Raw genomic sequence first — 24,349 nt, forward strand, 5'->3', positions numbered from 1 at the left:
CCAGGGAGAGGGACTGACCCTGGAGACAGAGCTGCGCCTATTGTAATGAGTTTGGGGGGGGGGGGGGTCGGGACAGGACAAAAACAACTTAGACAACTAGGATTTGGATCACGGCTTGACACAGCAGTCGCTTTAACAGTGATTAATCTTCTGCGGTGGAATCATCTCGTAAATACAGCCAGAAATTGATTTGTTGTTGTTGGACGGTCCGCCGGCTCTTTAATATGCAATAGATATGCACGAGGGCTAGATTTAAGTATGCAGTACCAGCTAAAACGCCTCTACATATCTGGCTTTTCCTATGCAAATTGATTTCAAATACTGGCCAGTAACCGGGAACGCAGAGCGCAAGGGGGGGCTCCAGATTTACCCTTTTAATTATAACACATATTCTTGCTACAGCCATAGAAACGGTACTGGTGGGTCCACACCACAGACAGCCTCAGGAGTCCAGATGGGCCGCATCCACACTAGACCATAAGCACACAGCGCCTTTAGACAGGTGGCTCCCAAATACGCTGCATGCTTCCAAAAGCACATTCCTTATTCATGACAGCCAACATGTAGCCATAAGCTAAGTAGGAGCTAGAATCCCTCCTGTCGGCAGATAGGTCAGGACAAGGGCCTAGATCAATTTCCCCATGTGGCATTAACCTTGGCAAAGCTATGTGCCAGCTCAAGGTTGAAGGGGCAATAATTTGGGTGCGGGCCGAAAGACCCATCCAGTGACCTTCTATGCTAATGCTATATCTGAGAGCACAGACATGCTGTTAAGATATATGGTCAGAGACACACGGGCATTGAGAGATTAACAGCCACTTTTGGCTATTGAGACAGACGAAAACATCAGAAACAAAACATCCTCCAAGCAAAGACATCCATCTTTGTGTTTGTAATAAAGGGACAAAAAGGCTCATTATTGATTTTGTGTTTTTCCACAGGGAATTGGAGTCCCGGCAATAAATATGCAGCAATAATGTTTCTCCCACTGCCGATAATAAGCATCAGCGGATAATGAGGAAAAATCTGATTGATTACAGTTTCTGAATGGTGTGGACTATTAGCTCAGGGTCATTAGAACATCATTATTGCTTCATAATCCATTTTCTAAGTTAGGAACAGCAAAACAAGCTTCTATTTTTGAGAGAATGTGATGAACAAAAGAAGTCCCTTTCTTGAATATACAGCGCGTTTGATTATGGCTTGTGTATTTCAGATCTTTGTATTGGATCTTTGCACAGATACCTCATACGAGTAGGGTCTAATTAAATTGCAAACACCCACTGAAAACACAATCGTGCATTCGCAGAGAGGGCAATAGTCATGAATGGGAAATGCATTGTTTTCTTCCGACTACATTACTTGGGGCATTTAAGTTTGCATTCGGCATAAACAAAGCATGACGAATCAATTCTATTCTAATATCGATAAAGGTTTCTTGTTTTGCAAATTAAGATAGTGTTTCTGCAAGTGAGGCCACTTGTGGTCAACACCACAACTAGCCTTTACATTGTGCGAGGAAAGAAACTCTGTAACTTTGTTAAAGATGAGACATGTCTTGCATACAAGTAATGTGTCCCATAATGTAAATTCTTCAATTTTTCATAGTTGAATAACCAGTGGGGGCTTTGAATGAATAATCCAAAGTTTATGGGGAACACAACCAACATATTCCAGCCCCTGCGACAGAGACCAGGGGGGGAATGTCAGGTGTGTGTAGCACCAAGAGATGCAGATGCCACCTCAAGCCTCAAAGCGCCTGGAGAAAAGGCAGGTAACCTTGGCAGCAGCATTTTCAACTCCATATGTCATTCCACATGACAAGAAAGGACCACGGTGGCAGGCACACATATAACATCGCAAAAATATGGTCCCCATTCATACAGTTAAAAAAAAGAGATCAATTTAGATGCTGCAAGAACATAGACCATACATTTGTCTTTTTAGTTTGTTTAGAGGGGGGGAGGAAAAATCAAGGTCTTATTCTTGGGCCTAATCACCCAACCCTACACATAAGGCTTATTGAAAGTTGGAAGCATTTGTAATTATGTCCTGTTAATCCTCTAGGGCATGGCTTGAATAAAGCAGACATGCAATGGTTTAGGGCTGGGCGATATGGACCAAAATTCATACCTCGATATTATTTGTTCAAATGGCAATATCAATATTACAACAATATTTTTAATAAAACGGGTAAAGTGTGTAGTTTTTACTGCACGCCACAAGTATTCACCATCAACCATTTATTTAGGTTCAGTTGGTTTTTTTTGCTCAACGAAGCAAAGCTGTGCTTTAACAAGAGATATGTAGAGATAATGTATAGAACGCCGGTCATTATCGGGAAAATAGGGGGGTGGGCTGACAAGTTACCGGACTACCTGCGGAGTGATACCAAAGGCGTCATTAGAGGCAAAAAATCCTTTGTTTTCCTTGACAGCAGTCAATTATACTTGGCAACGGTGAATTATCAAATATAAATTCACCGCCGGAAGTTGTGAAGGGCCCATGCAAGTGAACGGAGAGTTCCACGGCATTGAGAAGAGCTGTGTAATAAAAAAACAATAGTGTTGCCTGTTTGAAACATACGGAACCCGCACAGGGGTTCCCTCCAGGGCCGATGCTCTCGGGGGCAACACCCTTCACTTTGACCGGCAGTGGGACTGCTTATAGGTCGGAATATGGTCGGAATGAAGCGGCCACCGATTCTTGACAGGCTGGGTACTTTATTCTTACACACAACCGGACTCGTTCATTACGTCACTAAACTGACATGCACGCCACCGCTCGCTCTCCTCGCTCGTCCACTCACTCGCTGACGTCACACACACACACACACACACACACACACACACACACACACACACACACACACACACACACACACACACACACACACACACACACACACACACACACACACACAGCCAGTGATATGCGTACGATACTTTCTCGTGCTCACGAGATACTTTCTCCTGCGTATAAGATACCTTCTCGTCCTCACGAGAAACGTTAAAAACTTTTTTTTTACCCAATGTCCCGTTACGGGTACCGTACTCTCTACCACCATGTTTTTGTTCAAAGTTTGATGTGATGCGTAACGTGGCTGGGAGAACACTGTGTACATGTAAGGGGCGGGATTGAGCAGCTGAACATGGCTGGTAGGCTCAGAGAGCAGCGCTCGCTCACAAGGCAACATCTTAATAATTACCAATATACCGGTATGGTGATATTGTCTCAACTACATATCTGTTTCAAAAATATACCGGTATAAATTGTACTTCCGGTATATCGCCCAGCCCTACAATGGTTGCCTTCCACTGGCAGGGCTCACCTTTAAACATTTACTAAAGCGCTCCAATATTATACCTGAGCCACAAGGGAGAAAGATGAACTTTGACACTTTCAGCGATGAAGATTGAATGGCTGACTTTCACCGTTATTACTACTGTGACTCAGTTGTGTGCACAAGATGTCCCCTCAGTAAACTTTTTGGAGGACATTTTGCAAGAAGGTAGGAGCAAAAATATGGTCATGCATACTGCATTCGTGCAATAGGTAAATTTGAGCTTCAACCCCACAGTACCATGGAAATGGGAGTAGCTTCTTGCATTCAAAGCAGTATTGCAGAATCTTCTGACCGTCACAAAAATTATCTAACCTTTCCCTCAGTTATAGCCTGCCCTTTACTCCCTATATTTCAACCAAAATATATCCTGCAAAATATGGCTACATCCAAAAGCCAGATTTCCTTCTCGTCTCACTATGTACGACAGGAAAAGGGGCATGCTAGACTCCATAGACACTGCAGGGGAATTGGTATGATACCCATTTGGTATTTGTTCATTTTGTTTTCCTTCCCTGTACTTGTGTTTTCTCTCCTTATTATGTCCATAATTTTAAATGTGTCGATTTTTTACCTACTAATGCTGCTGTTGCACAGTGAGTGCAACACTGGGCAGGTCGAGGATATTTCTTTGAGTGCAGATACTGGAGTACTTGAAATGTATGGCAAGGTATGAGACATATCTGTAAATTAACATATCTCAAGAATAGCTTAAGACTTGTCTGCCGTAAATAAATGACGTAAACACTTCTATCAGACATGAATAGGGTGGATTCATGCATACATTGCTCCACACCCGACATCACAACAAATGGCCTTGAAGTGAAATAATGTATTGGAAGTTTGTACTCATGTCTGACATCCACTTATCAGATTTCTACAAATCAAATTGGAAACATAACCCAGGGTAAGTGGGGGGCATTTACTGCATCAGTCAAAAAGTGAAAGCAGGGTTGCCGAGGGGAAAAATGAATATAGACAGGACACTGGATTGTGTCCAGGAGATAGAAAGCAGTGAACCGGTCACTGGTCAGATCTAATCAGAAAAGCTCTCCATTGAACATTTCTACACACTACAGATACTGGTGATGGAGAGGTACAACTTGCCACGTATCACTAGTAGAAGAGAAGATAAAAAGTGGTCAAATTAATTTCAGAGGTTGATCCGGGAAATATATACTGTTCAAGCGAGAGCCTATGTATGCACTATTTTGTTGATGGGAAACAACTGGGGCCGTATCTGGCTGATTGTGTTTGACAAAGTCTGAACTTGAGAATGTGTTCCGTCTGGAGGCATTCTGCTGCTGTTGCACAACTGTGTGAATATCAATGCGAGGGGTGACTAACACAACACATGCAGATCAGTGGGGTGAACAAATCACCATGGTGATGTCAAAGACAGACTAAAACGCTTCCGTCTACTAAAATAAGAACAGGATAGCAATGTACACTATGGATACCAATTCATGTGCAAGTGGCTTGTGTGGACACCCACCGAGCCACCCACCTTACCACCCACACATAGTGGATCAGGCTTACCTGGTGAAGTCCGTCATCTCCATCATGATCATGCACATCTGCTTGGCCAACACGATGATGTCATTGCCACTGTCGTCCCACTTGGACACCTCGGCATCCAGCTTGCTCTTCTCCTCCTGGAAGCTGGCCACCTGTTCGGCGATCTTCGCCTTCTGCTCCATGGGAAGCTGGGCCATGATAGCCTGGAGGGGTTGATGGAGGGACAGGCACAGTGAGTTCAGTGGAGCCCAATGGAACAAAGCAATGTCAGGGCGGTCTTTGCAACTCCTACTTATATTTTAATAATAGCCTCCAGCTACCAAGGATGAAGGGTTGTTTGTTACCAGCGGGATGGGACATGGTGTCAGAGATTAGAGAAGTGCATTACTTTTGCACCCCATCCACCGCACCAGTTTCGTTCAGTGAGATTTTTTAGAACAACTCTGGTAAAATAAAAATGTTCAAGTATCCCTTGATAAAAACAAAACTGTTTTGTCTTATATTTTTCTTAAAAACTAAACTTCAGATAGGCTGAAGGTGAATAATGTGCCTTTGAAAGGAGGACATACATTTACAATTTCACATTTTTGGGGTAGAAAATTAACTACTTGCCAAAGAAGATAGCATTTTCTCATTCGACTCTTTTCAAAGTGCACAGAAAGTAGATGAAAGCTGTCCTCTCCATAGATAACAGTCATCAACAGCCACCTCACCGGGCTTAGCATTTCACTGCCTGGCCCCTGGCTAAGTGGGGGCTGTGAAATCATTAGAGGTTTCATTTCCTGCTGTGAGGACCGGGTTCACAACCCTTCTCTACAAAGCCATGCGGCTCACACATTACACTACGGAGCGAAAGCGAGACTAAGGACTCCGGTCAGACCGTTGAAGGAAAATATACATTTATTTCACTCTGGTCATTATAAGAGATCAATAGCAGGGCATTGATAAAGCAGTACTTAATATCCAGTGCAAAGGTGTTTATCATTTGGCTCTTGTTCTTCCTGTTAGACTGGGTAGTTAAAGGGCAGCAACCCAAGAGGTGTGTGGACCTGTAATGAATGTGCATTTCAGGCCAGAGTGGCCACCTACTTAATGGAAGAAGGTCAAATATAGCATCACACACTTCCAAGCCGTTATATTTAATTAATGATTCCCTCTGGATTTTTGTACTGATGATTGAAGAGTAAATGCAAATGCACGAAGATAACACTAAACAAAATTGCTCTTTCAATGAGGAAATGCATAACATTTCGGAAAATTAGAAATATGTGGAAAACAGAAAAACTGAGCTATATAGGGAAAATGGTGTGGAGAATACATTTAAATAGAAATACAAATAAGAAAAGAAAAGCTAGTTTATCAAGTTGCTTATTAGTGTCGCTAAGTATGTAGCATTTTGCGTGTACTTGGCATTACCGCTGAAGACAAAACTGGTGATAATAGCGGTAAAGGCTTCAAGTCACACTTGACTACACCTCCTCAAAGGAAAAAGCGAGCAACAGGAGTCCTATTGTTCGATGAGAGGGTTTTAATTTGGTCTCTACAGACAACTGACAGATTGGAATTTTTTATTGTTTAAATGAAAGGAAGCTCAACACTTTCATGCCATCTATGTGAAAGAATATTTCCGGAGGGACATTGGGATTTTTATCCTATACTAAACAAATCAGAACATATGGATTTCAGAGCTATAGTGGCTCCTGAATCATTACATGTTGAACAAAGATAGATCGTGTGACATAAGCCCTGCGGTCAAACGCAGTCACTGATGGTCACATGGCCCAATACAGTGGGGGCTGGCCATTAGCTAATCCAGGGCCTTGGTTATATAGTGTCTACAGTGAATGAAAAGTCAATATACGCACACCTAGATAAAACACTTCAGGCAGTATTTGGGGATCCATGGAAAGCACAGGAGTAATGTATTTTTCAGGTGAGTGAGCCTATCTTGGTTTCATCTAATGCGTTTTTTAAGTTAAATGAAGTCATGAACGCTTGATGTGTACAGAAAGATGTTTGATGGTTAATGGAGAATAGTATTTAAGTTACAAAAGGCAATACAACCCATGTATTGTATATATATATATTTTTTTTTTAATCAACCAACTTGGGAATGAGCCAAGAGATTGCTTTCTCTAAATGAATAACCAAAGATTATAGTTGGGCGCATAATATCCCTGTGTATTAGTCATGAATGAATACCATCTTATGATGGAATTTTATCCAAACACAGTTACGAAGGGCCAACAACCCACTGGTTTCTCAGAATTTAAATCAAGAGATTCTTAGTACAAGATACACACCTTGAATTGGTAGTGTGCCACAGACCAAAGATTCCAGAATAAACAAGTAGCCTTGCCAACAGAATAAGTAAATAAATGTTCAAAGACTTGAAGAGCTATGGCATGTTATGGCAGAAGCTGCCACAGAGAAACATTGTATGTTCCGCTAAAAATGCTGCGAGCCCGGGAGATACAATTTCAGTATACGGCCTGTCTGCAGGCAACATGGTATGGATATATATATAGATATATATATATTATAAAAATACAAGCACTCACCCTGGCACTTTGGCCAGCAATAAGCTGGTCATCCTCAGTCTGCACACTGGTCCTGCTGCGCACATCAAAGTCCTCTGTTTCAAAGTCTGAATCGTCCAACTCCTCAGGGGTCTGCCAGGAGACAGCGAGAGAAGAGAAGGGAGGGGAGCATGGAAGAAGAAAGTAGAGAGAAGAAAAGGGAGGAATGATGTGTTAAACAAGCATGATAAGTATATTTTGGTACCACCAGCTACGATGGCGTCAGATGAATGGCCCAGCAGACCATTTCCTACCGGGAGACGAACGCCTTGATCCATTTGGAGTGCGTAATGTGCTGCCTTTGCATTTTGAGGGGGAGAAATTAAGGTACAAACTGGTCCGGAGCATATCGGGGGTAAACCGCCTCAATCAGCATCCCATCTGTCTCCACTATGTGGGCAGAGGATGCTGCAGCATAAATTCAATTGCACTCTGCATGCTGAGCTACCTGATCATGATCCGTTTACCGTGCCCTGCCTCAAACCGTGACCAACCTTATTTTACGGTAAACGGCAGAAAGCAAACAATACTCAATCACTCGGAGCTCCATGGAGCCGAACACCCAAACCAAACAACGTAGTCACCGCTGTGCAGACATGAACATACATTTGGGGGGGCCACGTGGGCCAGGGGAGGCTGATATTTGAAGAGATGAAGACGCATCTACCATGCCTGTGCCATGACACACGCTTATCCTGTCGTCTCGAAGCCCTGGCGCGCCAACCTATCTTTAATGGATTCTGAACCTTTTGGAAGCTAAAAATAGCCACAGCTCTCTCCGCACCACCCTGCCGCCTCCTTTATGGAATACAGAGAGACGTGCCGGTTGCCAGGGGGAGAGGGGGCTATAGTTTGAGTTACAGAGCAACACTGACTCACGGGCAAACCCTTTCAACCCCGGCTACGGTGTTCAGCGGTGCAGAGACAACACCTGCTGTGGCCTGCGCACTGATAGCCTGCAGACGTGGGAGACTCCGAGATGATACCCTGCGGTGTGTGCCGAGCAGGGGAGCCAGAGACGTGACAAGGCTGGCGCGGGGTGGGAAATGAGATTGGAAATGTGAGCTTTGGGGTTATGCAGTGTTTTTCTGTCTACTCTGTCACGAGTTGGTATGCATTGTTTTTGTTGGGTGCGGTTCCCCCCGCAATGCTCGGGCAGAACCCCTGCTGTGAGAGGGGGGGGAGCGGTGGACTTGTTTTGTTTTTCCACCGGGACAGAGCCCACGGAGCCACCTTGGGCTGTGACTCACTGCAAAAGTACGAGAGGATATATTAAAAAAAAAAAAGAGCGGTCCGACCTCTGCATCTCAATGTCGGTGGCTCAGCTGACTTTGAGACGGTTTGTTTGATGTCTTGGAGGCAGATCCCGTGATGTCAGTGTAAGTGGGAGAGAGTTGTGCCCGCCTGACATACCCAAGGGACGTCCGACAAGGCCTGCCAGCCCTCCACTTACAAAGGTTAAAGACTGTCTGTCTTAGGTAGCCAAAGCCACACGCTTGTCTGTTTCAATAGAGGGTTGACCCACCGCGTGGCAAGGGCACATGTGTTCCAAACCAACGTCAGCCGCTGCAAGCATGTGTTTTTGAGCTGGCGGACAGGGCGTCTGGATATATTTACCAATGTTTTTTTTCTCCCTTCAATGACTTGTAGGCTTTCATAGTCTGTCATGTTTGACATATTAATGCCATCGTTTGCGATATAATAATCTGTTCCTGTAGAATACTTTTTAAATTGGACTTCATTTGACTTATGTCCTATTAATGTGGCCTACACCACCAGCAGTGTTGGAAACGGCACTGCAGTTTACATAACGATGCACTGGCCTCAGCCTCATTCTAAACACGTGGAAGATCAAAGAAACTTACTACAGAGTCTTACAAAGCCCAATGAAAAGCCATTACACTCAAACGCCAGCCTTGGCACGGTCCTGCATAGCAACTGTTGGAACCACCATGGTCGACCTGACTAATAGCGGAGCTCTTTCTTGCTGATTAATCACTATGAAACCTGCAATGCCTGCCTCCCAACACCTGTTACTTAAGTCCTGGCAAACACCTGGGAAGGCAATTTTTTTTGCCTATTCAGTAGTGAGCAGAGATCAGCATTGATTTGCTCTTTGTTGATTGCAGGCCAAGGCGCTGATAGATTCATAAGGGGTTTTTCACAAATACTGCGCTAGGGTACCGACATGCACCCTTCAAGACACCCACCCATATCCACCCTTGCGCGCGCACACGCACACACACACACACACACACACACACACACACACACACACACACACCAGGTAGGCTTCAGCCAGCCCCAGGGGGCCTGTGTTAACGACTTAATCAATCTGGATAACAAGAGTGGAGCAGAGGGAGAGGAGAAATTGAATGTAGTTCCTTCGCTCTCACTCCTAGTAGAAAATGCTAATTAAAACCCACTGTCTTAAATCAATTACTTATTCTAATGCAAATACGGCATAATGGTTTCTCGCATTGGGCGTTTGTCTTAAGCCCGAACGGCATTATTAACGGGACCCCGAGTAGATTTTTAGAAGCACTAGGGCAGTATGCACAAAGCCTTGTCAGGACTAATGGCTTCGGTTCAATAGTTTAAAGAGGAACAAATAACAAAAGACGATGGCAAAATCCAATAAGAGGTAAATATATAATTAGGCTTTGCTCGCAAAAGAGCTTCAACTTTTAACCACATTACCGGGTAATCTGGTCATAAATTGGAAATCAAATTAAAATGGTTATTTTAAGCACTGGTTATACGGCAAGTGTTTAAGAGCCTTCCGTTTTTCTGTTACAGAGGCATGGTTGTCAGTCTAATGTCGGCCCATTAGGAAACGCGTCAACGGTACTAAACTACCATCTGTTTTAGTCCTACTTTTACCCTAGAAAGATCATTAACCCACGAAGAAGATAGGGCAGCTGTTGGACTACATTGCCGGTCTGGCCAATTAGGTCCACACTTGCCTGAGACATGTTTATCATTGGCCACACATGCATAGTCACACACATTACATAAAAACACATCTGGTGCAGGCAAACCAGCCCCACACACACCCACTACACCAGAATAGACAAGGAGAAGGAATTTCTTGAAGAGGAGAATGCCGTCAGTGGGGGATTGTTCAAGCCCAGAGTAAAAAGGAAAGTCCCTAGTTGCTTAATCTTAATATCTATAATTGGCTTTGGTATTCCCAAAGTAGATTGTCTTTCATAGAAGAATCAACGGTAAACAATGAGTAAAGAGATAATTGCATCGTGAGTACAACAACCAAGCCTTATTTACAGACACTTATTTGCCCAGGTTGAGACATGAAGGTGTATTAGAATTTCAGCGCAACCGTTAACAGTATTGGTTGGATGATTTATGCACGAAAAAACACTGGGCTGGTCAACAATCCCATGGTCACGTTAACAAAAACAGCCAACGACTACGACTGACTTCAAGGGGGAAAATTCACTCCTCCTTAAACCTTTCTTACCCTGATCATGAGGACAGCCTTGCGGATATCCCGGACTCCATCGTACACCAGGCGAGAGGCATCAATGAACTCGTTCTCGTCCACAGGCATGGTGGGGTTGGCACTCAGGGCCTCCACCGCAGCCTCCACCTGCTCAGTGAACCGGGGCATAACTGCAGGGGACAGAGGAGGGGACGACAGATGAATACAAAAAGTAACGTTTCACTCTGGTGTCAAGTCTAAGTGAGCCCAAAACGGTGAGAGAAACTACAGCGCACAACACAGCCGCCGTTACAGAACACCTGAAGACACGTGAAACGTAATGGTACAATTACCATTTCTCACTAAAGCCAGCTTTAAGAAGCGCCGGGTTTCATTACCATCTGACTAGTCAACAAATGTGCGGCAAACAAAGCAGTTACTACCAAGTGAGCCATTACAAAGCCATAGATGCACTGATAGTCTCACAAACATCCTATGGTGCTCAACAAACTGTAAAGCGATGTTGAGAGCTTACTGAAGCAGGGATGGCTTTGCTCTAGTTCCTCTCTAATCCATATTCGCCACATTCCCCCAAGGTTACAGGCTATCAAAGGCTTCTTGACATCAACCACAAACAGAATCTCTCAAGAGGAAGCACATTTGCAATTAATAACAATACAGCCCTGGAGAAGTAGCAAAGGCACCGATTATGCCCTGTTGAAGATTTACTCACTGTGCAACACTCAACCTCAACAAACTAATAAAAACAATTGACCTAAACATATGAATTGGGAAAAGAGTCATGATCGCAAAAAGCTTGAATTTGAATGTGTTTATGTGCTGTTTTGACTACTTAGTGATTTGACCACATTGTTAGAATAATCAACCAAATGGTCACTTGAGAAATACCAAGGGCAATCAGTGTTGTGTGGTTAGGCTTTTGAAAACAAGCACACCATCTAACCTGTGGGGTGGCCATGGAGGATGTGGTGGTGGGGGGAGGGGACTTGATTTAGCATGTGACATTGCAGCTTTTCATTGCAATGCCTCACAAATCTGTCCCAGCGGCAAGTATTTTGCCCCGGTAATGATTTAATAGGCACGGAGGTTCTCGGTGCTATTTGCATTAATGCCCCTCAGTATTTAGGATTCGGCTTGGCCTTTGTGTAGAGGAACAGGGATGTGAGAGATTGCAGTGTTTGTGAGAAGGATCAGCGGTACAAAACCTGCGGGATTGGATCTTGTGCATTCAAATGTGGAGGGGCTGTAGTAAATAAAACCAAATGTGGTATTCATCGTTCTTATGCCATCCCCCTTTGTGTGGTCCTGACGAGTGAACTCTCCTTACACAAAAATAAAATGCTCTAAACTGACCTTAAAAGTAGCAATCAATCAAAGATTTTAATCGATAGATTGAATATAAAAAATCTACCTTAAAAAAAGAATAGATATAAGTTCAGAGTTTGCATCTACTCTTAAAAACTTTTATGCACCACAATTAAAAAAGGGCTCCTTGCCACTGATATTCTTGCCAATGACGAATCCATAAAAGCACTCGTCTTGGGTCTTGCATGTCAGTCTATTTTTATTAGTTATTAATTTTGTCATTCATTATTAGTTATTTTATTTATTTTGCCACTAAATGTACCACGTTCTGGTCACACCGACAGAGACCCTCCCCTGGAAAACTAACCGAGAAGGAGGGTGGGGAACCCAAATTAGCTTTTCATGCTCTTCACCATTCATCACTCCAGGCTGATACTTGGTATCCCTGGAGAGCCCATTGTCTCCCGGTTCCATCTGGTGTAATCCATTTGACTTCACCATCACAATTGACAGAACATTAAATTCAATGAAATCAGATGCTTGTGGACTTGCAAATGGAGTGTGTGTGTGTGTGGGGGGGGGGGGTGAACTCTTAACAGAAGAGTTCACCAAGTCATAAAATGGTATTAAATAAAAACAATTAAGTTTGGCAATTTAGAAGAATACATTTAGAGATTAGGCTAGATTTGGAGAGTATCCAACTGAATAAATACCAGCCCTCCCTTCAAAGCCACTCCACCAAATCGGGTGACTAGCTGCTCGCTTTAGCAACTTTAATAAGTCTCCTTATACTTTTCGTACTATAGTAATACTCTGGTCATGCGCTCAAAGTGCACGCTCAGAGTGCACGCCCAGAGTGCACGCAGGTAGCCAGGTAGTTAGGTGGGCAAGTTAGACCATCCAATCAAGTAATTGGGGCCAAATTCATTTATTGGACCGGATTCCTACAGGTCTGCGACTGATACAAGATTTTTGTTGCTGTTGGCATTCGATTACTAGATGGCTGTTTGCATGCAAAGCAAATTTTAAAAATGCTTCTAAAAAAAAAAATAGCATACCCTGCTGTTTTTTTACCTTATTTTTGTTTTTGCATTTAAAAAGCCATTCAACCACTAGCATTATTTGAACCTCAATTTAGCATGATTAGTAAAACAGGTCCACTTAAAAACCACTTATGAAAATAATGAGAAACAGACGATAAGCATCATTCCAATCAAATCCATTTCGGTACACCCTTATAAATAATGACTAATAAACCAAAATGCCCACGCTAAGCATTGCGGAGGCATCCTTCTCCCGTGAGGTACGTACCGGTGTTAGTCAGGAGCTTGGTGGCTTCCAGGACCTTCTCGGTGTACACTCCGGGCTCATAGTTGTCCATCTCAGAGGTGACCACGTGGACCACCCTGGCGGCTCGCCCACGGATGGCGCCGGCGGTACGGTCCAAACCGTCCACATCCTTCTCCTGCAGAGCGATGACGCACTTGTTCACGTCCTCCAGGATGTGGTTCTCTGTCGAACAAACAATTACAAAGCAGCCCGCGTTTAGATTTTTTGCTTTACACTTATATTACGCGAATATAGCAGCAACCTTACTTTCATGGAGAAAGAGTACCAACATTAAACATGAACTACTGCGGTCTATATGCAATAACGGCTGTCCCATAACCTGAATACTGAGACCGTTTTGTAATCTAGCCTCTTTAAAAACAAAGAATGGTTGGGTATGTGCCGGCAATGAATGAAATGCTAAGTTGATGTCCCTCAGCCATCTTACTCAGTTTGAATTATCCCTGGCTCAAGAGGGCTGAGGGTTGATGGAATGGCAGCAGGGAGAAGACTGCAGCCAAATGCTCAGAAGGCTTATTAATAGCAAGCCTATTAAATGGGAATATTGTCTGTGTTACTGCAATCTGTTCTTGGTTCGAGGTGAAACGACTCTGCTCTACTCTGATGCTTAAAGAGAACTGATAAGAGCATGCCTGACAGTTTTACACAAACAGTTTGTGTCTTTGCACACGTGACAGCACGTCAATAGAAGAGCTAGTTCTGCTGATGTATCGGGGCCTTTTGTTCTTACCTCTGGTTTACAGAACCCATTTAACCTTTGTACATATGGCGCTCATTGGAAAGATGGATACCACTGGTCCTCCGCATGCTCTGCTCTTTTGCTCTTAACCGCATGGTACATTTTTCTCTGAATACTGTCAGTTGAGGCATTGTTCCAATAAGGCGCAGGCAACCTCCTTTCTACTCTACAAAATGATTTAAGCTAACCTATTGGGAGAAAATAAATAACGGCTCGAACACGCATGGATCGGACACCCACCAGACACACAGAGAAAGTCATCAATGGACGTGATGTCGTCCACGGCGTCAGTGAGGACGCGGACCTGCTTCTCCCACTGCTCCTTGAACAAGTCCATGTTGTCCTGGGCAACTTTACTGTTGGGCTTGGCAGCCAGAGCCAAGGCCGCATTAATCACCTGCAATCGCCCAATTACAACCATTAAAGCTCCATTAGAGCAAAGCCTTCAGCTACAACATTAGAATAGGTTGATTGCACAACCTCCATCAAACACAAACGGACACAAGCACTGGGTTGGACTACAACATGTAGTCATTCTTTTGAATGATTAGAGACATTTAAAGTACAGGAGTAAAATAAGAGTGGCTTGTAGTTGTACTTGTTTTTGTTAAAGACACACATTTTGAGTGGATAATAGAGCAAATAATGAATTGGTGTCAGTGGAGGAAATTGAAAAAGAGAAAATGTAGTGTATTGGTGAGTTCTGAACAGACCGATTAGCCGAAAAGGCACTAGAGTTTGGCAGTTGTAAAGGGGTTCTGAGGGGATAATGTCAAAATTGGGAACACATCAGATTTTCAATTTTTAACATTTTCTTTGGAAATTGCAACACACGAGATGTGGTCTTGCTTAAGATTCTGATTCTAGGTATTCCCAGAAATGGACAGGTAAAGAGGTAAAAAAATAAATAGAGAATTAGGAGTGCAAGGGTGCAGCAGAAGGGTATGACAGTGTGGTTTGGAAGTGAACAGTCAGGTACCTGGGGGCACAGCACCTCCAGCTGGGAAGCGGCCATACGGACCAGCTTCACTCCTTCCTCGTTGTTGGAGATGGAACACGCCAGGTTGGCCACCTGAAAACAAGACACACTGCTCAGACACAGTGCCACTGACACAGGGCCGAATCCGTTTACTGAGCGAATAGATGCATTGACTGAGGAGTTGAGGATGAGGGGTTAAGGAAGAGCAATAATTGAGTTAAAGTCACATACGCAAATATGAAAACAGGGAAATCAGCGAAGGTGCTAAGCTGAATCCCATTACATCCTGTTATCAGAAATATAATGACATCAGTTTCATGTGGAAAACAAAATCGGCGGGAGATTGTTTCATGAAGACGCTAAACAAGAAACACCATGAAATTGAAACTCTTTACATTAGATTACATCGAAATAGAGAATAATTTATACATGATCTCTGCAATTGTCAGGTGCTAGAGAGTTGGAGAGGAAGCGAGAGCGCGCGTGACTACATCGAAGCGAGTTCAAGGGGTGTGTTCCAACACAATCGGGGCAATCAAAAAACCAAAGCGGTAGTGCAGTTGTTTACACTGGACAGACAATGCTCACTGCAATAGCTGTAATGTGAAATGCAAAGGTGGCCAGGGCAACACAAGCTACCTGAGGAAACACCTGTTCAAACACAACATGCATCCAAAACCCAGGAAGTGTAACGGGTTTAATAGCAATACGTTTGAAAAAACTGCAGCTATTGTAAGCACGAATGCAGCCAGTGCCAAAGAGGTTAAACCCTACGTGGACCATGAAATTGAGGCATCGAAACATAAATTGGCAGGTAATGAATGAGCTAGTGGGATTTTTGTGGTTGGAGATAACTGGGCTTTTTTCACTGTTTTTGTTGACGTTAGCTTAGCATTTTTTTGGTATGTCCGAAACCTTAGTATGAATCCCATGGTACATGGATTGTATAGTATTTACGGGTAAATGCTACAATATGAGACATTGAATTACCTAAACACACACACTCTTAAGTAACATACGTTTCGCTTTGCTAGGTGCGATCAATTTTGTAAAACAAAAAAAAACAAAAAAAAAGACTATTGTTATCATCAGCTGACAGCTCTGGAGTTGTGTCGTTTACGTCCTCGCTTTCATTGACAGGTCGACCAGTCAGACTGCCAACCTGCCCTCGTGTCAGAGTGACAGCCCCAGAGGTTACACCCTGCACCCAGGCGCAGAAGGAGTCGTCACCCAACCGGAGTCCCTAGCTGCCACGACTCCTACCTTTTGGGGAGGCTATCACATGGGCTAACTCCGAGACACACGACAGCTTTCTCACGGTACGCTGACAGACTGAAAGGCTGACAGGCTGGAGGTTGCAGGGGTGGGTTTGAGAGGGGGAGATTGGGGGAATGTCAAATGTGATCAGGAATACATGTGCGGTAAAGGACTGCAGCACTTTGGGACTTAATATAGTCAATTGAAAAGTGAAGTTCATACCAAGACATTTTTTTTTTTTATCACAAAGGCCTATAGCTAAAAGAAAAATATTAAATCATCCAGGTGCCTCCGCCGGCCTACAATCAGAGAGGCAAATATTCCAGACTCCCAAAACCCCAGTGCAAGCAAAAGAGCTGAGCCAGCAAGATCTACAGAGGCTGCCCACATGTATAATTTGAGAGTACATTTTGTTCCATTGACTAACAAATCACACACCAACACTGCATTTTCTAAACATTGTTGTATTTTCTGCCCCAGAGTGACAATGCATGCCAATTGAACGCCAGATTCAGGTCAATCAGACAATCTATTGGTAACTATGCAGAAGCAGAACATTTAGGAATGGGAGTGCCAAAACCTAATGGGATTATACAATAGAAAGAACAGCCAAAGCATCTTCACATTATGTGAAAGGTAAAAAATGTTGCACCTCCCCCCCCCCCCCCCCGTGGACTTTTCACCAGGGACTCTGTCTCTGCAAAGTTTGAAAGAATTGCTGAACCAAGACTAAAATGCAGCCAGTAGGACTAGAGAATTGAACTAAACAGAGCGTTGATTGGAGCACTGTTACTGAACGCACCACTGGTCACACGAGTGCCAGAGTGGATGAGAGTCTCTGTAGAATCCTCTTTTTTTTCTCCCTGGCCTCTATTCTTCAACAAGCCTTTCCTTCTCTCACTCTGGAGAATTCCTGTCAGTACTTTAAAAACAATTTTTCTGCCTCTGATGACATCTATGCTAGAATTCTAGCAGTGAATAGATGGAGACACATGACCACGCAGAAAAATAAAATCACAGCACTATAAAAAAACATGCATTCACCAGGGACACAGCTTTTGGTCTTCTTACCATAATTCACTCTGAAGTGTTATAGGCTATTCCTAGGCTATAACACACTGGTGCTTCACACCACCAAAGTGATGGTCGAATTTGCTCGCCTTCAAAGCACAGATCATACATTATGCGCTGCTCTTTGCTACCTGATGAAGTTATATCATTAAAAGCCTTCATGCCACCCATTTCTCACGCTAAAGATCCGATCGTTCAGTCAACTGTCAGACGGGTGTAGGGGCTGGACAAGTGTTAAGTGCAAAATCTATCAAAGCATCTGTTTAAATTAACAGATTTATTGGAATGGAAATCAATTTGTTCCACAAATTTGTTCCCAACACATCACTTATAATTACAAAAAGCATAACTTTAATTTAAAGTCACATTAAAGCTATTTCATAGATTACACACCATTACGTAAATTGGCAATGCATTTTGTAACTCTAAATTGATTTGTGTTCATTGAAAATGTTGGGATGGGAAACTCATTTTAGTCATAAAGCATAGGTTTATGGGAAGTGTTACAGAAATGGTCAATGCCCAAACATTCATCAATGTTTTCAACTGCTGAGTCGAACGGTATTGTAAAATAAGAAAATGATAAGACTATAAAAGCAAAAAGCTATAATTAGGAGGCCATATAATCAATATTACATAGATATCCAACCTAACAAAAAAAAGGCCATTTTCATCACTTCACCATGACACGGTGGACATTTTTATAGGCCATCATTTGCCGTTTACAGTTTACAGAAATGGCAAGTATGGCCAAGATGTTCCCTTCCTCATTTTGAGAAGACCCTGTTGTGGCGATGCTGTGAGTGGTCTGTGGCCATTTACTCTTGAGCGTTAAGCATATTCCGCCTGGAAACAGGGAAGCGGCCCTCTGCAACTCAGTCATTTTCTACGGCAGCGTCCAGCTGACTGTGCACTCCACTGCAGTGTAGGAATGGGCCACTGTGTCATCTACCCACTGTACGCCTCTTGTGGATGTAGCGACATGTGGAGGGATTTCTTCATCTTTACTTGTCAACCAAGGCTCTACAATACAGGCAATCGACTAAAGCCATGTCACAATGTCACCGTGGCTTGGATCTCTGCTCCAGTCGGATAGATCTCCTATTATTTACCATGATAAACATTCTATTGATTGAAACATCTAAAGCACTGCAGGACAATCTCAGTGAAGCTCTGTAGCAAATTATGGCTTCGCTGAAAACAAACTATGTTTTTCTTATTCACATAGAAACTGAATTGATGTAAATCAAGCTCGCCACATTTTTTGGTTCAAGGGGATATTCTACTGCTGAAATCTCCATCTCTTTGATAACAGCCATGAACCACCCAGAACATGGCCTGGAGGCAACAAAGCTAATGTTCTGTCTATTTTGTCCTCTGCCTTTAAAAAAAGGACATTTTACCAAGTATAAAAACATAAATATATATATAATAAATAAATAAATAAATAAACTATCAGAATAAGGATAACCTTTAAAATACAATTAAAAAGCATGGCAGATTTCAATCGAAATGTTCCAAGCAAAGTTTGAAAGAAGCAACAATTATAAATGTCGGGGTTAGTCTGTTTGTAAAACATATCCCAGTTAAAAATAATTAAAACATGAAGTACATTGTACTGCAACACAACAAAGTTGTGTAAGGTGTGGAATAAACCATTTATAAGACCTGGTCAAACAGGATTAGTGTTTGAGGGCTATGCAGCAATATAATATTTTAAAAGCATTGTCAGATTAAGTGTTGCAATTTCAACTGCAATTTTGTGCAGGAAAGACAATTCATTTGAAGAACAAAGTGGCAAGAAGGAAACTCGTGACAAATGATATTTACACAGCAGTTTGACACATTAAAAGCGCTTGTCTACTGCTGCAGGAACTCCCAGTAAGGAGGGAGGGACGAGAATTCTTTTACTTAAAAATGTATTTTTAATATCAATTACTGTGTCCTCGTTCTGCTATTTAGAAACTCTATCAAACAATAACATAAAATTGTATTTAAAAACTATATTGGAATTCAACCCCATTGGTTGAATTTTCACATAGCAAATAAAGTTCCTCGTTTGTGGATGTATTGCAAGAATATTTAGAAGACTCATTCGAAAAGTTATGAGATTTTCATGAATTGATGGAACGTCTTCTAAATGTATTGTTTCATTTCGGTTTTTGACCCATGTTAATACTTTTTGCTTGGTCATTATGGCAAAACCTTATGGCTTTTCAATGTACGTATCTTAAAACTAAGGTTTAATCAACATGTTGATATCTAATTCATTGTAAAAGTAGGCTACTTGAATACAGGTATTGACGGGGAAAGAAATGTAATAAAACGCAAACATAAATAAATATGAAATGAGTTGAAAGCTTTCTTATTTTTTCGTTTTTTAAGATAACAGGGAAGACTAAAAGGAGAGAACAGCTTAACCGCACACACACACAAGTTGCTGCATGTTTCTCAGTCCTCATCAAGTCACGTCAATGCCAATCATATTAAGTACCAGAGCGTAAGGGGAGTCGAATCATGTCAGCCTATATTGCCACGGCTGACATTTGGGCCACCCCAAGGAGCCACTCTAGGGGCTACCTATCAAGGACGCCTCGGCGCCTTCTCCCGGAATTCCCACACCAAGCTCCCCTCCTACCCGGAAGGCCACCCGGCGACAACAAGGCCCGGGCTGTGGCCCATGGGAAGAGGTCACTTCCAAATGCCAGCCTATGACACGACACCGGCGGTGGGGATTGAGCGGCCACTAATGAGGACAGTTAATGTTTCCGTCAGCTCCTTTCACTTCTGACTCTTGCCTCGACGTCTTTCCACTTTCTGCATTCGGCTCTGGAGCTGCGGCAACGAGCATTCCAAGGCCAGGTTTATATATTTTTTTTTTTTTCAGATTTTATACTGCACGGTTAGAGACTTAGGGATGCTAACATAAAAAGGGACCATATTTTACAAACTTAGCAAAAGTATTGCAAGGCCTCAGCGTCACCATTTTTGTGCGCATGGGTTGTATTTCTGTGACTTGTACTCTGCCTCGTACAAGGAATTAAGAGGATGGCCAAAGTGCACGTTAATGTGATTGTAACAAATAGCCTTTGTCTTGCCAGACTTCTTGGATTTTATAGAGGAGCTGGTTAAAGTTCTGAACTAGCCATGGAAACCGCAGATTCAATGATTACACAAAACATTGAAACCGTTGCCATCTAAATTCTCCACCCACTCGGTGGTAAAACCGAGTGCCTACAAGGGTGATTCGCATTGGGCAAGGAGAAGAGAAACAATCTTAGCACTTTACATAACCCATCAACATGTAAAAGAGAGCAGCAGACTCAATTAGCAAGTATTTCAATGTGTAAAATATCCAACAACTTTCAAATACAGTTATCATTCCTTTAGGGAGCAAGTTGACCCTGGCTATCTTATTCTTGATTCCAGGGTTGGGATGATCTCAGCCACTGTTGCATCTGTGAGCTCTACACAACCTTGAAGATAGACCAATATTGTGCGTGCTTGTGCTTGTTTGCGAGTGTGTGTGTAAGAGCTACAAGTTAAGGATTTGGTACAACTATGAGAAAAATATAATTGAAAAGTATTTTCATCAAAGTCACCACAGTTCGCAGACATCTAAAAAGACAATTCCATTTGCCAAATTGCAATCTAAAATAGAGCTTAATTAAACCAAAAATCTGTAATATAATAGCATTTTTATTTCAGAGTAAGTACCTCAATCAGCTTGTTTGCATGTTCACGGAAGACCTGTGCGTACTCCTTGACCTCCTTCTCATTGCCATTCTTGGCTGCCTCGATCAGGACCAGCAGAGGAACGTTGGTCTCCAGGAAGGAGTCAGAGACATGGTCCATGACTGCTTTACGCAGCTGAGGGAAATCAAAAACCGAAAATTGAGGTTCCCGTTCCTTAGATATACATGAAGGCCCACACCATCGAGATACTGTGCATAGCAAATTCAATAATAATACGAGAACAGGGTAGATAACCATTTAACATAAACTATCTGTAAAATGAAACTTTTAAGTAAGAGGGAAATGCATATATTTTATGCTCACTTTGCACAAATCAATGAAGTTAAATGGATAAATTCAGGGCTAAAGGTACGGCCACATTGAGCGCGTTAGAGGCATTGAAAATCGGCATTTTTGCATAGGGAACCATTGGTTAGGCGCGTAGAAGCGTTACACGTGCTAAAGCAGTGCGTTAGGCGCGTTTTACGCACCTAAAGAACGCGCCCAGCGCACCAACGCACGGAATTCAAAAAATTGAACTTTTGACGCGCCATTGCGTGACGCTTAGCCGCGATAGCCAATCAGCGTTGAGCTTGACCCGATGTCACTGGCAGAGAGACGGAGGACGCACAGAAGCAGAAAGAACATTGACGACCAAGTCATCGTTTCAGTGTGTGCTGAAACGATGAGGAGGTGGTGAAACTCACACAGCTGTGAGCGCCTACGGAGGATGTCATGCACTAGAGTTTAGATCTTCTGCCCGAGCCCGAGCCGACCCGCGGGCCGGGCCGATATTTCCCACCACTATCCTCGGGCCAGAAATATTATAGGCCTTTGTTACACGGGTCTTCTCAATGCCGTGGAACGCTCCGTTCACTTGCATGGGTAGTAGTCCGGTAACTTGTCAACCCCAGCGTCTTCGATTGCTAAGCGACGTCAACGTCTTTGGCGGACTATTTCTCTGCTAATCAACACTACGAATGCTGGTAACGAATAAATTGTAAAAACACACCATGTGAATTTATTTTTTTTCGTTTTGGCAAGTAGCCGTGTAATAAGCCTGACAATGTATAGAACGTCGCCGGTCATTATCGAATATAAGCCCCTTCAGGGCGAAGCAAGACACCTCCGCTGGGCGGGCTCATCTAGCTGCGTAGGCGCGTTGAACCATTTTTGTGACACAAAATGATCAAGCGACATAACGCGTTCAGTGTGGCTGTACCTTGAGAGGGGAAGGGAAAATAACAGACCTGGCGACGCAGGTCCCTGGTCTTCTTGGTCATCCTGTCGATGGCGGTGTTCAGGGCATCACTCCTGTCCTTCCTCCCCGCCTGAAACATACATTAGAGAGGGACACAAGGGGTGAGTTACTGATTGACACCTTTTTTCCCCCCAAAGGGTCGAAAGAGTCAAGGGAATGGGTTTGGAACCTTTGAACCTTATTTTTCGAGAATAGCCTATTTGGGCATCCACAGCGCAATAAATACACATGATATATTAAATAAATAAAAATAATTTGAGTGGTATATACTCTGCTTTTACTTGTTGGGTCCAATAAACTCAATAAGCTATCAATGCTTTTTTTCCCCAATTTTCCTCATTAAAATAAAACATTTGAAACATTCAACACTTAAAAACATAAAAACGTTTTGATTCACAGCCTTGCCATCGCAGCATAAAACACACGCTGCCAAAGCATACCACCACAACAGCATGTATGGTTGTAGCACTGATCTATCCACCCCCACCCCACATGCCCAGTGCCCTTTCCCCATCAGGGGGTCATGTACATGGTTACCAGCCAGGGAGCCTCACCGGTGTTACTCCACCGAGGTTTTGTGAAGACAAAACGTAGTTCTGTGGCAGAGGTCTGCACTGCTCTGCCTACACTAAATCAATCCCACTTTAGTCATACCTAGTCTATGCTTCGTATTCCCAGACATTAGAGGTTATGCGGTTCTTCCCCCAGTAGCTGATGCAAGGGCAGTTAGAGATTGCGGCATAATTCACAATACTAAAGTCGAGGCTACCTCCGTTTTCTCTCCCATAGGACAGATTTAGGGACTCTCTTTGTCGTCCACATCAGCAGTCACTGGGGCTGTGCAGAAATCGTTTAAATGAAAATAAAAGGGTTCTTTGTGGGCATAATGATCACAGAGTCTGTGATATTGATCCCACACCAGCAAGTCCCCTTAATTGGGCCTCCAATAAGAACACTGCATTGCACTCAATTTAAACAGCATTCTGAGATCAAGATTTGAGGCTGGAGCCAGCCATATCCAGGGAGTATAGATCATTTCAACTGCAAGACATAAACGGTTCAATTTTTCCCAGTCCCTCCCTGACATGTTCAACAGAGTCCCAATAGGAGATTGAGGCGATCATACTTTAGTGGACAAGGATGGCAGCAAGTATGCCAAATGACCCAAAAAAGAATGCAAAAAACGGAGGAAAGAAAATAGCAGACAGATTCAGGGCTCTATACACTGACTTTGGAGTCAAAAAAAAATAAAGAAAATATTATATTTGGCTGCTTCCATTTCTATTTAAGTGATGCATGAACAATAGAAGGACAAAAAAACAAAGAGAAACACTCTGTATCAGTGCTCATCAAAATTCTCCAACAGATGTTAACACAGAACCGCAGATCACAACCATTTCTTTGGTGCGGGAGCTTTTGTAGTTTGGACGCCTGGACCGTTTGCTGGATATCAATTTCCCAACAAAGCCTGAATTCTTAATGTGATTATGTGTGCATTCTTAGGCTTAACACAAACAGACACAGAGGGAAACGTGTTTGCTATTGCTGCTGCAGCAAATGTTAAGGTGTAAACATCTTGTAAGCTTTTGTCAGGTCCTGGCATTCCTGCTTAGAATGTGAACCTACGTTTTGGACAATACAGGTACATTGAAAGGGGGAATGAGCACAATCTTACTAGTGGTAAAAATCACTGCGTAAATATTTGGTTTCCCTCCAGCTGCCAAGACGCGCAGTGTTATCCTTAATTTT

At 43.0% G+C, this 24,349-nt stretch overlaps 1 protein-coding gene across 1 annotated transcript in view; it reads right to left on the reverse strand.

The window, feature by feature from the left end:
• Positions 1–24,349, reverse strand: part of ctnna1 (catenin (cadherin-associated protein), alpha 1) — a 76,574-nt gene that overhangs the window by 16,307 nt on the left and 35,918 nt on the right. Inside the window, exons 8-15 of the mRNA XM_079745063.1 lie at positions 22,590–22,670; positions 21,322–21,474; positions 15,277–15,369; positions 14,538–14,694; positions 13,520–13,720; positions 10,922–11,073; positions 7,423–7,533; positions 4,883–5,064 (exon numbers count right to left, since the gene is read on the reverse strand). Of these exons, the coding sequence (XP_079601189.1) occupies positions 4,883–5,064; positions 7,423–7,533; positions 10,922–11,073; positions 13,520–13,720; positions 14,538–14,694; positions 15,277–15,369; positions 21,322–21,474; positions 22,590–22,670 (1,130 nt within the window). The remainder of the gene's footprint in view (positions 1–4,882; positions 5,065–7,422; positions 7,534–10,921; positions 11,074–13,519; positions 13,721–14,537; positions 14,695–15,276; positions 15,370–21,321; positions 21,475–22,589; positions 22,671–24,349) is intronic.

The sequence above is a fragment of the Pollachius pollachius genome, assembly GCF_949987615.1.
Source record: "Pollachius pollachius genome assembly, chromosome: 10".
Taxonomy (NCBI): domain Eukaryota; kingdom Metazoa; phylum Chordata; class Actinopteri; order Gadiformes; family Gadidae; genus Pollachius; species Pollachius pollachius.